Below are 12,430 nucleotides of genomic sequence, written 5' to 3' on the forward strand. Positions count from 1 at the left end.
TTGTGAGTGTTTTCTCAGCCAGGCCTCCTCTCAGAGCCAATAGTATGACTTTAAATTGCACATTCATGGTCTCCATGTCATGACTGACAATTAGATTTTCACCTTGAATCTTTTTTCAGCAACACTGATGATGTAAAACAGCAAAACCGAGGCTAAAAGCTGACGATATCAATCCTAGACCAACCCAAACTCAGACTGTGGAGTCACCAACTTTTGCTGTAATTACACAGACAAAGGAACACACAGGTGGTAATGACAAGCAGCTAATTAACCCTGAGTCTATTTTTGTGAATTTAGCGCTTACAAATCTCTACTCCTCATCAATCCAGATGTTATCATGGAGAAGCCCACGGCTGTGGAAAATGGTTTGTTTATATGGAAGAAATAAAAGAAGATTTATGGAACTATATGATACTCTAAATGATAAATATAGTGATGGAACAGTGACTTCCCATGTATAAAACAGATGTGACAACCAAATAACATATTGTTAGAATTAGCTTCCCTTGGGGAGATGTTTGCTTGTTCTAACACCCCTATAGTTCACAGATACTTGAACTATTGGTTACATACTGTACAGTATGTGTTATTAGACACTTGCATATTATTAAGTTGTAAAGTTAATATACAGTAAGTCAACAAACTATTTTGCTTACTGTACTTGCTTTTACAATCTCCAATCCAAGACTTTGTTTTGGTTTTGCATACAATCAAAGGACAGGAAGCACTGCACTTCACTTTCACTTTATGTGCCCAACAATGTAAAGCCCTTTGAGACAACTGTTTGTAAAAACGGGCTATACAAATAAAATTGCCTTGCCTTGCCAACGCAAGCTAAAAAACAAAACAAAAAAAAACAGCATAACATAAGTAAAGAAATATAAAGAAGGAAAAAGTAAAGGCAATCACTTAGCAACATGCAGCAACCTCACAATGACTGTGCACCTTCAACTTACTTCAACAAAAAACAGCTTCCACACTTTTGCACGTTTCTTGAACTGATTACCCAGGGGTTTTAAAGCCTGTTCTGTCCCTGTCTGCCTCCTATATGTTCCCATTAGTGTCTAGTCTTTCTTCTTTTTGATTATATGAAATTCAAATCCAAAGGCTTAAAGTGTTTTTAATTACCTGAGGTATTAAAATCCTCCATACATGAGCTGATAAAGGTCTGCACTAAGTGAAAGGGGCTCCAATGATAAACTGTGTCAGCTAGTGTGACTGATTTACTCTCAGTTTGGTTTGATAAACACCAGAACATCTGTATCACACAGATGCTGAAAAAAAAGATATCAGTTCACCCACAGAGTAGCTGGAATATATACTGTATGTGCTACTGGTGCCTGGTTTGGAAAGCTGTAGACAACATATCTACACTTCAACTGCTTATAAGATTACATCTGTTATATTTAGTAGGTTATTACTGTGTTCTTTGCAGCCAAGCAGAAGTGTTTGTATTTCCTCAAATATATATTTAGTGACGCAGGTCTGTGAACAGGCTCTCAAGGCAGTGTGAGACACTTAACCAAATAATAATTTGAATAAATGCACAAGAAATAAAAGCAGATCTTCATGAGAGCTTCTGTATTTCTTGTCTATTGGTGCCTCATTTTAAATCTGGAAGCCAGGCTCAGTTGCAGAACATCACCTCGGGCGAAGTCCCTCCTCAAACTTGAGCTTGAACTTGAACAGTTTTCATTATGGTAGATTATGTGGCTCCGACTCTGTCTGGTTGGAGGACGTCTGTTATACCCCGAGGTTTCCTTACAACCAAAGTGGAGGTCACATTTCCTGTGATTAAAAACGATCATGCTACTTCTTCTGTTTCGTCTAACTTACCTGCTGCCTCTTGTTATTCTGATACATGTATGTTTATGTGTTAGAGCTGTCACCTTGCTGCTGGGTGATGGTGAGCTGTTGCAGTGCTGTGACATATACACTAGGTGGAGATGGGGAAGTCAGACTACTGTATACTTTTCCCTGGCATCACAGCAAACCCATACTAACCACACTAGGCCCATAAAGTGATTAATGCAGTATTGTTGGTTAGATTTATGTTGTTCATTTCCTTCACTCTGTACATACGGCTCAGTTTAATTATTAACTCAATTAGGAGGAAGTTCTCAGTGTAGCTAAACAAACTCATGCCTTCATGTAATCTACTCATGTTAGACAGAACAACCAAATTAACCACTTGCTTCTGCTTTTTTTTAACACACGATAAGAGCAGGTCTGTGTTCAGCTGAAATTTCATACTCAGTCTAATGTTTTCACCTGAACTCAGGTTTTGTAATTTTGTTTGACGCACAACTTGACCCTCTGATTCTTTCATTTTCTGCAGAAGACACGACTTACAGCAAAAGGATGTTAGACGGTGTTGAGTAATGTTGTGAGCTTGGGAGTAAATTCTTTTCTTTTTTTTGTCACAATTAACACTTTTCATTTCTGTTTCTCATGTTCCTTCCCCTAAACATTCAACACGTCGCACCAGTTCACAAATTTACAATTGTAACACAGGTTCTAATAATTGTTGTCTGCAGCTCATATGCTATAATATATACATCTATCACTCTTACACATACATGCCTTAATCTAAACTTGATTGCCTTTAAAACAGGGTTAAAAATGTTATGCTTTTCTGCCTTAATGCAGCTGTGCCACCACGACGGCATGTTTTTATTTTTTCAAATTACTTTTTATTTCCATTTGCAACATAAAAAACTGCTGCCTACATTCATCTCATCTCCGATTCGCTGTGATATACTGTCAAACTGAGTGGGTGCTGCTCCGATGTCTTCTGATTGACTGAGGTTTTTCCACTGCAATAAAACTTCCAGTGCGGAAAGAGTTAACCGTGGAAATGACATCACCCCCTCCCTCTGCCCTTTCCCATCTCTTTCAGCCCCACTACTCCACCTACCCCTCCATCTCATCTCATCTAATCTCTCCTTCACCATTCTCTCCCATCCTCTCTCATCCCCTCTCCTCCCTCTCCAAGGCTTCAGTCTCCTCCCTTCCCATCCCTCCTCCCATTCTGTCCATGTGTCCAGCCCCTTCATTAACTCCAGTATGAAAGGGAAGCCCACTGCTGGCAGCCACAGTGCCAGATCCTCGCGGGAGCCTCACTCTTGTGAACCCCCTCACCGCCCCCCCATCTCTCTCTCTCTTTCTCTCTCCACACACACACTGACTCAGGCCTGGACTTGCAGATTCGCTTGGCTGCCAAATCTTAATCAGTGTTTGTCTGAGCGAGGCCTTGGTTTTGCCAAACCTCTTTGACATGGAGCTGCACGGCATTCATAAAAGCTCCCACCACCACAGCTGCCTGGGCGAGGAGAAGCACCAGATGCTGAACTTGAACCGACGCCTGGAGACCTACCTGAACCGGGTCAAACTCTTGGAGGAAGAGAACTCGCTGCTCGCCAAGGAGATCCAAGCTCTGAGACGCGGCCGTCATGGAGCTTCGACACGCAGGAAGGGCTTGGAGGAAGAGCTGCGGCAAGCGAGGCTGGAGCTGGACGCGGCCTGGAGGGACAGGGTCCACACGGAGCTCGAGGTCGGCCGGCTGACCGAGGAGTTCCAAGCCCTGGACCTGCAGAGACAGAGGGAGGCTCAGGCCCACGTCAAGGCCGAGACGATGGCGGAGCAAAGCAGGAAGGAGCTGGAGGGGGAACACAGGGCGCAGATCTGGCTGAGAGAGAAGGTCAGTCATCTGGAGCATGAGATGAGGCTCCTGATTCAAACCCATCAGGAGGATGTGGCCCACTTGGAGGCCACACTGACCCATTCCAGAGCCACAACGCCGCCCACGCTGGCCCAACGGAGCCACCACCAGGCACCAAACCTCCAACAGCTGGGGCAGGAGTTCTCCCAGAGGGCCACCAAAGCCTGGCAGGAGGCAGCGGAGGCCTACCAGGGCCAGTTGGCTCAGCTCGAGGAGTCGCTCAACCAGGCCAGGGGCCGTTTGACCCAAGTGGAGAAAGAGAAGAGAGAAAGCCAGCTGAGGCTCCAAGCCCTGGAGAAGGAGATGGTCTCGGCTCAGGACGTCAGGCTGCATCTGGAGAAGAGTGCAGTGCAGAAGAGAGACAGACACAGCCAGGAGGTCCAGCAGCTCCAGGTCAGTGCAGAGCATCCTGTTTATAACATCTGTTTATGGAGCATTATGATTAAAATATCCTTTCAGTGATTAAATACTCACTCACAAAACAATGGGTCAGAACCCAAAGTGCTCATCATCAAATTGTCGGTATTGCACTGCAAAAACTCAAATATCTTACCAAGAATATTTGTCTTATTTCTAGTCAAAATGTCATTTCTAGTCAAAACAAATCTCATTATAAGAAACATCACATAAAAAGTACCTTGTTTTTAGACAGTTTTTATTTCTTTCAAGCAAATTTTCACTTGAAATAAGTAGAAAAATCTGATAGTGGAGCAAGTTTTGAAAATTATCTAAAAACTAGTTGATTTTTATGTGATGAGTCTTATTTTAAGTGGAAAGAGATTAGTTTGGACTAGAAATGAGACATTTTGACAAGAAAAAGGACAAAGATTTTGCACTGTGACATTAAAAATGACAAGAATGATTCAGTTTTATGAATGAATAAGATAATGACCACTGAGTGTTGATCATTTCAATATGTTACAATATCTATGTACAGCAGGGGACACGTAAAAAACAAAACAAAAACAAAAACACCTGCTTTTTTTGTTGGTTTTTGTTTTTGACAATAATTTTGCAACTTCTTCTCACATGAAAATTTTCCCACACTCGTCTGCCGTTGTTACTCAAGAAATGTGCAGTCAGTGAAGGTCAGCGTCATAGTTTCACAAAGTACAAAATAGACATGTCTAAAATAACAGTGATAGAAACCACAGAAGGATGTGAACATGTGATAATCAGCAAGATCGCCTCTGAGACCAAATGCAGTTAAGACACACTCCCTTTTGCATGGCAGTCATCAAAACGATCTCTCTTATTCTTACTACAATAAGGTTTTCTATTGATATCTCATTTCCTGGCAAATATTTATACACTCTTTAGTAATTTGCAAGATGTCCCACTGAAGACTTAGTGATGTCCCGCGGGGGACATGCTTTGCACTATGCTAATGCACTCATGAAATGAAAAGACTTGGATGTGAATGGGACTAGGGAGCTACATATTCATATGAATGATATACGCAGCCTGTTGGGATTAGTTCTGGTTCACATTGGGGTCATAGAGGTGAAACACCCAAATCCAAGCTACTTTCTGGCTGTACAGTAACATTGGACTGTCTAACACTAAGCCAGAGCGGCAGGTCGAAACTTAAGCAAAAGAAGCAAAACATTGTTGCTGTAATTTTAGCTCAGCACCGACGTTTGCTTCTTAGCAACACAAAGACATGTTTATTCCTCCTTGCATACTACCGTGTGAGAATGCTTTCATGGCTTTTTTTTAACTGCTACCTCTTCCTGTTTGACTTCCTGTTTTGGCAGGCCCACTTGGAGGGGCTGGAGGTGGAGAGAGAAGAGGTGGCTCAGCACATCGACCGCGTCCTCCAGGAGAACCGAGGCCTGATGCAGCTGAAGATGTCTCTGGGTCTGGAGGTAGCAACCTACAGGTACACAGGAAAATTAGATTCCTAAGCCTCAATGAAGAGTTTAATCACACAACAGCTTTGAAGGGGAGTGGGACTGGGGGGCTACACCCAGCATGCTCCTCTCCAAGATGGACTCAGGATCTCTGCCCTTGTACAAAACATTAAACACGTTAATAAAACTAAAAGTTCCGGTAACACTTTACAATAAGGGTCCTTTAATTAACGTTAGTTAGTTAGTACATTATTAAGCATTAATGAACTGTTTACAGATATATTAACAATCATTATTATGTATTACTTACTGTAGGATTAGGAAACACATTCATTAATGTAGCCTATTAGTAAGCAATTAATTAATGTTTACTACTCAAAGTTAAAGTTGAATAATGTAATTAGATATCATTATGTATGCATTACTCAGCATTAATTAACACATTAGTTTATATATTAATGCTTAATAATGTACTAACTAACGTTAATTAAGTGTTACCAAAGTTCCATGCATTGGTTATGGTGCATGATTAGCCTAGCTTAGCATAAGGCCCATAACAGCACATAAGGTTTATTTATTATGAAAACAAGCAGAATTTTTGAAGTTTTATGTGTCAGAACTATTGTTGATTTTCTCAAGGGAAATATTTGCACATCCATCTTTTCCAGTTGGATGATGAGTTTAAGGCGCATTGGAACCTTAGTGTAGGCTATATGATTAGTGCTACATGGACAGTAACTGTGAAAACCACGCGCAGGATCTTCTTTTTGCAAGTGATGAACTGTTATTGTCTCTTGACGGAGTTGATGTGACCACAGGGTGGTTTAACACTTGAAGATGACTTGGCATGTATTGCACATGATAAGATATAATTACGAGCATGTACTGTACTGTAAAACCATCGACAGTGTTAAAAAAAGAAGAAGAAATGTCTCGGAAGTGTCTAGGCCTCAGTGATGCAAAAGATGGCATGGTATTGATAACTTATTACAAAATATTCCAACACAATATTTGACAGTATCGACACTGCTTCTGCAAACTGGTTGTAATCTTATCAGATTTAAATGCTTGCAACACATTGCTTTTTGCTTATGTAACTCTGATCTTGTGCCACCATTTCTAAAAGCCACCATCTATCACAGTCACAGTTGAATGTATTTCCTCTTCACGTTTCTTACAGACACCCCAAGGGAAACTGATGCTTGATTGATTATGTTTAACTATTTCCATCAAATATACTGTATTGTGATCCATGGCTGAAAAAGAACCATTCTACTGAGATTACTGAGTGAATATTGTAACTGAAAAAGGAGATGGAGTACTGAGTAATTAAGTCTTTGCCTTGACTCTTTACCTTGACTCTTTGTGCGTGGTGTTGGTGGTTTGTCATCACGCTCCAGTGAAAAAGGGGAAACTGCTCAGATGTAAAACACTAAAGCTTCTCAAGACGTTTTCGTGTTGATTTCAACATGGCAAACGGCACCTGCGGCACGTTTGATCAAAATCAAAGAGAGACATTTTCATATTATATGTGCATACGTAAAGCTAAATGATTTGGAGACTAAACACTTTATCAGTTCATTTAGAAAATATCCACAGGATTGATTAGAAATTAGATTGACACATATTTGCAGTATCATTTCATGACTGGCTTCAAAGGGTGTCAACATCTTTTAAATACAGTAAGACATATTTAAAAAAGAGGAAGGAAGGAACTATGCAATTGTCTGACACTGACAACCCAATACCAGGAACTCAAGTTTATTAAATGGAACAAAAACGTAATGGAGTGGCAAGAGTATGTAGAGTCATATACTAAACAATAAATACAAGGTGGAAGAAGCTTATGTGCCTCAGGGTTGGATTTGGTGGTAACACTTTATAATGAGTACACATTATTAAGCATTAGTTAAGCATTAATAAATACTGAATTATTTCATTCTTTTCATTTATCACGCATGAATACTCATTAGTATGTAGTTTATAAATACAGTTAGTGCTTTTCAATGATGAGTAAAACATTTTTAACTGTGTTAATAAACTACATACTAATGAGTATCCATGTGTTATAAATGATAAATTCAGTATTTTATACTTAACTAATGCACTTATTATAAAGTGTTACTGATTTTGATATCCATATATTGATAACTAAAGATCACAGCACCAGTGAAACTCCAAATACATCCAGCTCAGCTGATATCACACTATGTCAGCTCTGATTTAGGTGATTAGTTTAACCTACTGAAACACTATAGCGCAAACAGCACAATAGTAACAGCGCAAATATCCACCCATCCATCCATCCGACAAATAAAGAGCGGTCCGGAGCGGGTGCAGCCGTCTGGGCTAAAGGTTAGGTATCTCATTGAAACAGCAGCCTTTGTTGTCCTCAGACAGAGTAACTTATCCATTATAGAGCTGTGGTGGCGTCTCCTTGCTCCGTCCCCCACCTCCTCAAAATATTGACCCTCACCCTTCAGTGTAGAGCTACCGATTTATGAGCTATGGGAGTCTAGAATAACAGCAGAGGGAGCGAGATGGGGGTGTGGGGGGGTTCATAACTAGAGGACAAGTTTCAATGTCATTCACTGCACATGAAACTGTTCTATCTATGTTGTGTATCTGGGGTATTTCAGCATCTTGTAAAGAAATGCAGATAGAAAAAGTTAAAATGTTAAACATGCAGCTAATTATGTGTTGGAATGGAGATTGGTGTGATCCACATGTGTGAATGCAAACAGTGGCGTTAGTGCTGCATGGGCTGCTCATAATATCTGCTGTCATTGTCACACTGTGTGTGTGTGTGTGTGTGCTGCAGATGGCTCCTCAATAGCAAGGCCTTTCCTTCATTACCATAACAACAGACCTCAGTCTGTTCATGCTGCTCAAGAGCAACAAAAGTCGTCCTCCATTCGTGCTCCCACCCACCGCTCTGTGTGTGGCACCATCCAAATCTAGAATATATAATATATAAATAAAATATAATAATATATATTCACACATCTCCAGAAGGCTGCATATGACTTTGAGATTTAACCTGTTTCTATTGTTGTCTTTCTCTGCAGAGCACTACTGGACAGTGAAAGCCTCGGTGGGGGCGTCGCTTTGCTAAATCAGCCACGAAACATTTCCATCACAGGTAATCAAATAAACAAACAATATCCATACATCAGCACAATGTCAGGGACTGCGCTGCTGCAGTGTTTAGTGCCTCACTGTCCTCTCCTTTATTTCCATTCGCACCCTTTGTGAAGGCATAGTATCACTTTGTTTAACTAAAAGCCCCTAAAAGTGGGGCACATGTTTGAGACCATTTGTAATCACATTAGTTGAACTGGAGAGTGGTGGAGGGGGGTGGGTGTGGCTAACCAGGCTGAGCTCGGCACTTTGGGTCCTGTAATGCAAGCCACCCAAGAGAGTCCCCTAAGGTTATTGAGCCATATGGCTTTGCTTTCCGGTAACTTAGACAATGGTGAAAGGAAATGACAATCAATATTGCCCCATTAGTGTCCGAGCTCCTTGGAGAACATGCGTTTTAATAATGCACAGCAACTCTGTCACGTTAAGATTATAAGGGATTACCTGAAGCACTAGTCAGCAGTGTGTGAAGACATCAAATATGTCAGGATGCAGTATATTTGACAGCGTAGTTATGAGGATGTGGTTGGCTTCATTTAGACCCAGTATATTCAGACATCAGAGCAAGTCAATATTACAGTAGATTAGTCCATTGTGTATTCATGAGCTCTGCTCTTTTCCTCTACAGACGTGGCGTTTTGTCCTCGAGCAGTTAGAAAGAATTACCAAACCCAGCCGTCTGCTACCCACAAGACCACTTCCCTTTCACCTTTCCGTGCCATAACAGGAAAAGCACCAACAGCAATACCTGCAACCCCGATCTTTAGCAGAAAACCTGCAACTTTCAACGAAACTCCAAAGATTTCAAATAAACCTTCCGAGGAAGATGCAACCAAGTCAGCAACATGGGAAACCCCCTATCCAAAAATATTACAAGATGGGGCTGTTGAAAACTTCCGACCACAGGAGGTTCATGAGAAAGTCACCTATGCTGAGCCTCTCTCACCTCCCAATGAGCAGGAGTCCTTTACTCAGGCTGCATTGGGGGCCAATGAAAATAAGGAGGACCGGAGGGATGTTGATGATGATGAAGCTCCTGAGGAAACAGTTGTGGAGTCAGTCGTCAGTAATCAGGTCGAATCTGGCCTCAGCAGCGAGCCGCCCTTCAAAGATGAAGTTATTCACCATCAGTTGACAACACCCAACCTTACACCGTACCACGTCAGAATGTCAGAGCAGGCCTGTGTTTTCCTCGATGAATCTGACACTGACATGCCTATTGAAGGCCCAACTGAAAAAGATGGTGTGCAACAGCCACATGCTTCAATTGAAGCATGGGGAAGTACAGAGTCCATAGGTAAAGCAGTAGAGCAGGTGCAAGAGGAGACTGACTCTGAAACCGAGGCAGTGCTTGAGCCAACCTTTGAATCCAGGACCAGCAGTCCAATGTCTGAATGTGAGAATGCAGAAAGTGAGTTCACTCAGTTTACAGATTTCAGCCGAGAAGAAAACGGCTCAAATGGCGACATTGGTGAGATAACACATAAGGTCAACTCTTCTTTGGTTGGAACAAATGAGACAGATGTCGAGGATAAGTTGTACCCTGATGGAGAAGAGATGGACACATGGGATAGTGTGATTGAGAGGAAGGTTGATTTGAAAACAGATGATGGCATCAAAGACGATGAAGCGGAAAGACAACGTGCCGAACCAGAGGAAGACATATCAGCAAGAGAACCAGAGCATGAAAAAAGAAAGGATTTTGTCCACGATGTACAAGCAGAGGACTACTTGGTGATGGACACAAAAGCAGATGATGATGAAGACCATGCTGCATTGTGCCAAGAGAGTGCACCGCCCCCTAACAAAGAAGAAGAAGAGGAAGACGATGAGGACGAATCACAAAATGTCTGTGTTTCATGGAGGACCGAGTTGGAGAGTGACAGCTACGCTCAGGACAACACTCTCGCCGACACCCGTCCTCTGATCCGATACAAAAGTGACGAGACTGATGCCAACACTCAGGCCTCTCACATGGAGGAGAGCGAGTCCAGTGAGGGAGAACAGGAAAAGAAGATGGTAGAGATGGGAAGTGGAACATGGAGCGAAGAAAAGTCAAAGAAATTTGGAACGATGGAGGATCTGTGCGAAGAGGTTGAAGGGGAAGCATTGGATGAGGAATATGACCTGGTATACGCCCATACTGATGACAGGGAAGTTGTAAGTGAGCATGCTACGTCACTGAATGATACAGAAAGTGTAGAAGAAATGATAAAGCAAGACACTGACAGATATTCAGATGAAGAAACTGAAGAATTAACCAAACCCAATGTAGCCACAAATGTAGACTATGATGAGCAGATGGAGATAGACAGACTTGTGGAGCAGGAATTAGAAGACCTGTCTACTGAGAGCTACAGTGCTCACTTTGCTCAGCAGCAAGTCACCGAGAGTGAGGAGATGCTACACCTGCAGTCTGAGCAAGAAGAGGATGGACAAACAAAAACAGATGGTGCAGAGCCTGACCTGAGCAATTTTGAATCTCCTAACACAATTACAGATCAGCCTCCTGAGAACCTCTGTTCAACTGATTCATCAGAGGTAATGCCTCAAACAGACACTCTGGCTGATGAGGTTGAGCAAGAAGATACAAGTGCTCAAGACAAAAGAGAGGAAGTGGATGAACAAAACGTATCCATGGTGACGCATGTTGATGTAACAGAGGACTGTGCCGGTTTTAGTGACTTAATCTGCAGGCCTGAGACAGAAGATCTCAACCTCAACTCAGAAAAACCAGACTCAGCATCACAGGAAAAACTGCAGGTTGCAGCTGCCCCCACTGAGGTGGAAGATGTTGCTTCTGTAGAGGAACCTGATCCTCAAGAACATCCGGGTGAAGAGGCTGTTGACTGTCAGGCATTCCCTAATGTTCCAGAAACAGGTGAATGGGAGGTCCTACAGAATCCGAGTGAAGACTTTCAGATTAGACATGATCAAAAATGTGACGATGGCCCCGGATCTAACCTCCATGATGATGGAGGCTCTGATGAAGGTGTTATGATGTGCAGAGAGGAAGCCCATGAGATCTCCCCCGACAGTGCTCCTGATGAACACGATATCTTTGCGGTGAAGGATTCAACAGAATCAGTGAACAAAAATAGCAAAGACAACAGCCTGCATGGTGTCTTCAGCTCTAGTTTGAAGAGTGACTTCTGGGTGTCTTCCCTAGAGACTGGTGCCACCTATCAACCAGATGATGCTCATAACGAGGCATCTGAGCAAACCAATCAGGATCAGGATCTAGGATTTGGCGACAACCTATTTTGGGAGCATTCAGAAAACCCAAACGTGATTAACGGGAACTCCAGGGTGGATATTGACTCATCTAAAGTCCTGACCACTAAAGAGGAACAGGGGCAGATGCATTCTGAGGTCAAGCAGCTGTTGTGTAGAAGTGCTGTTGAGGGGGAGTTGGTCCACTCTGAGGAGTCTGAAGTTGAGGGTGAATCTTGGTCATCTGGTGAGGAAACGGTATAAGGAAGCAAAGAAGTTTTAGGTGAACCTGTTTAGACCGTATCAGTGTTAGACAAAGTGAACCTAGTTTCTGTAGAATGCATTTACTAGGAAAACCAAAGTCGTGCCTTGGTGCGCACCTCATTGGCGCTAACCACCAATGTGCCAATTCTGTCTATAAAGATACAGAGCTCTCATCATGTTTCCTTATACTGTACCACCACATTTGACTAATCATATTCTACTTCCTAATTGTTTAGTC

The 12,430-nt window shown here is 42.3% G+C and overlaps 1 protein-coding gene across 1 annotated transcript; it reads left to right on the plus strand.

The window, feature by feature from the left end:
* Positions 1–3,277: 3,277 nt before the first annotated feature.
* On the plus strand, positions 3,278–12,192 carry nes (nestin; the record flags this gene model as incomplete). Its single annotated transcript, XM_083990343.1, has 4 exons — positions 3,278–4,114; positions 5,479–5,603; positions 8,643–8,716; positions 9,344–12,192. 4 exons carry the CDS (start codon positions 3,278–3,280, stop codon positions 12,190–12,192), a joined length of 3,885 nt encoding a protein of 1,294 aa, XP_083846469.1.
* Positions 12,193–12,430: the final 238 nt, after the last annotated feature.

This window comes from Trachurus trachurus (assembly GCF_905171665.1).
Source record: "Trachurus trachurus genome assembly, chromosome: 16".
Classification (NCBI taxonomy): Eukaryota; Metazoa; Chordata; class Actinopteri; order Carangiformes; family Carangidae; genus Trachurus; species Trachurus trachurus.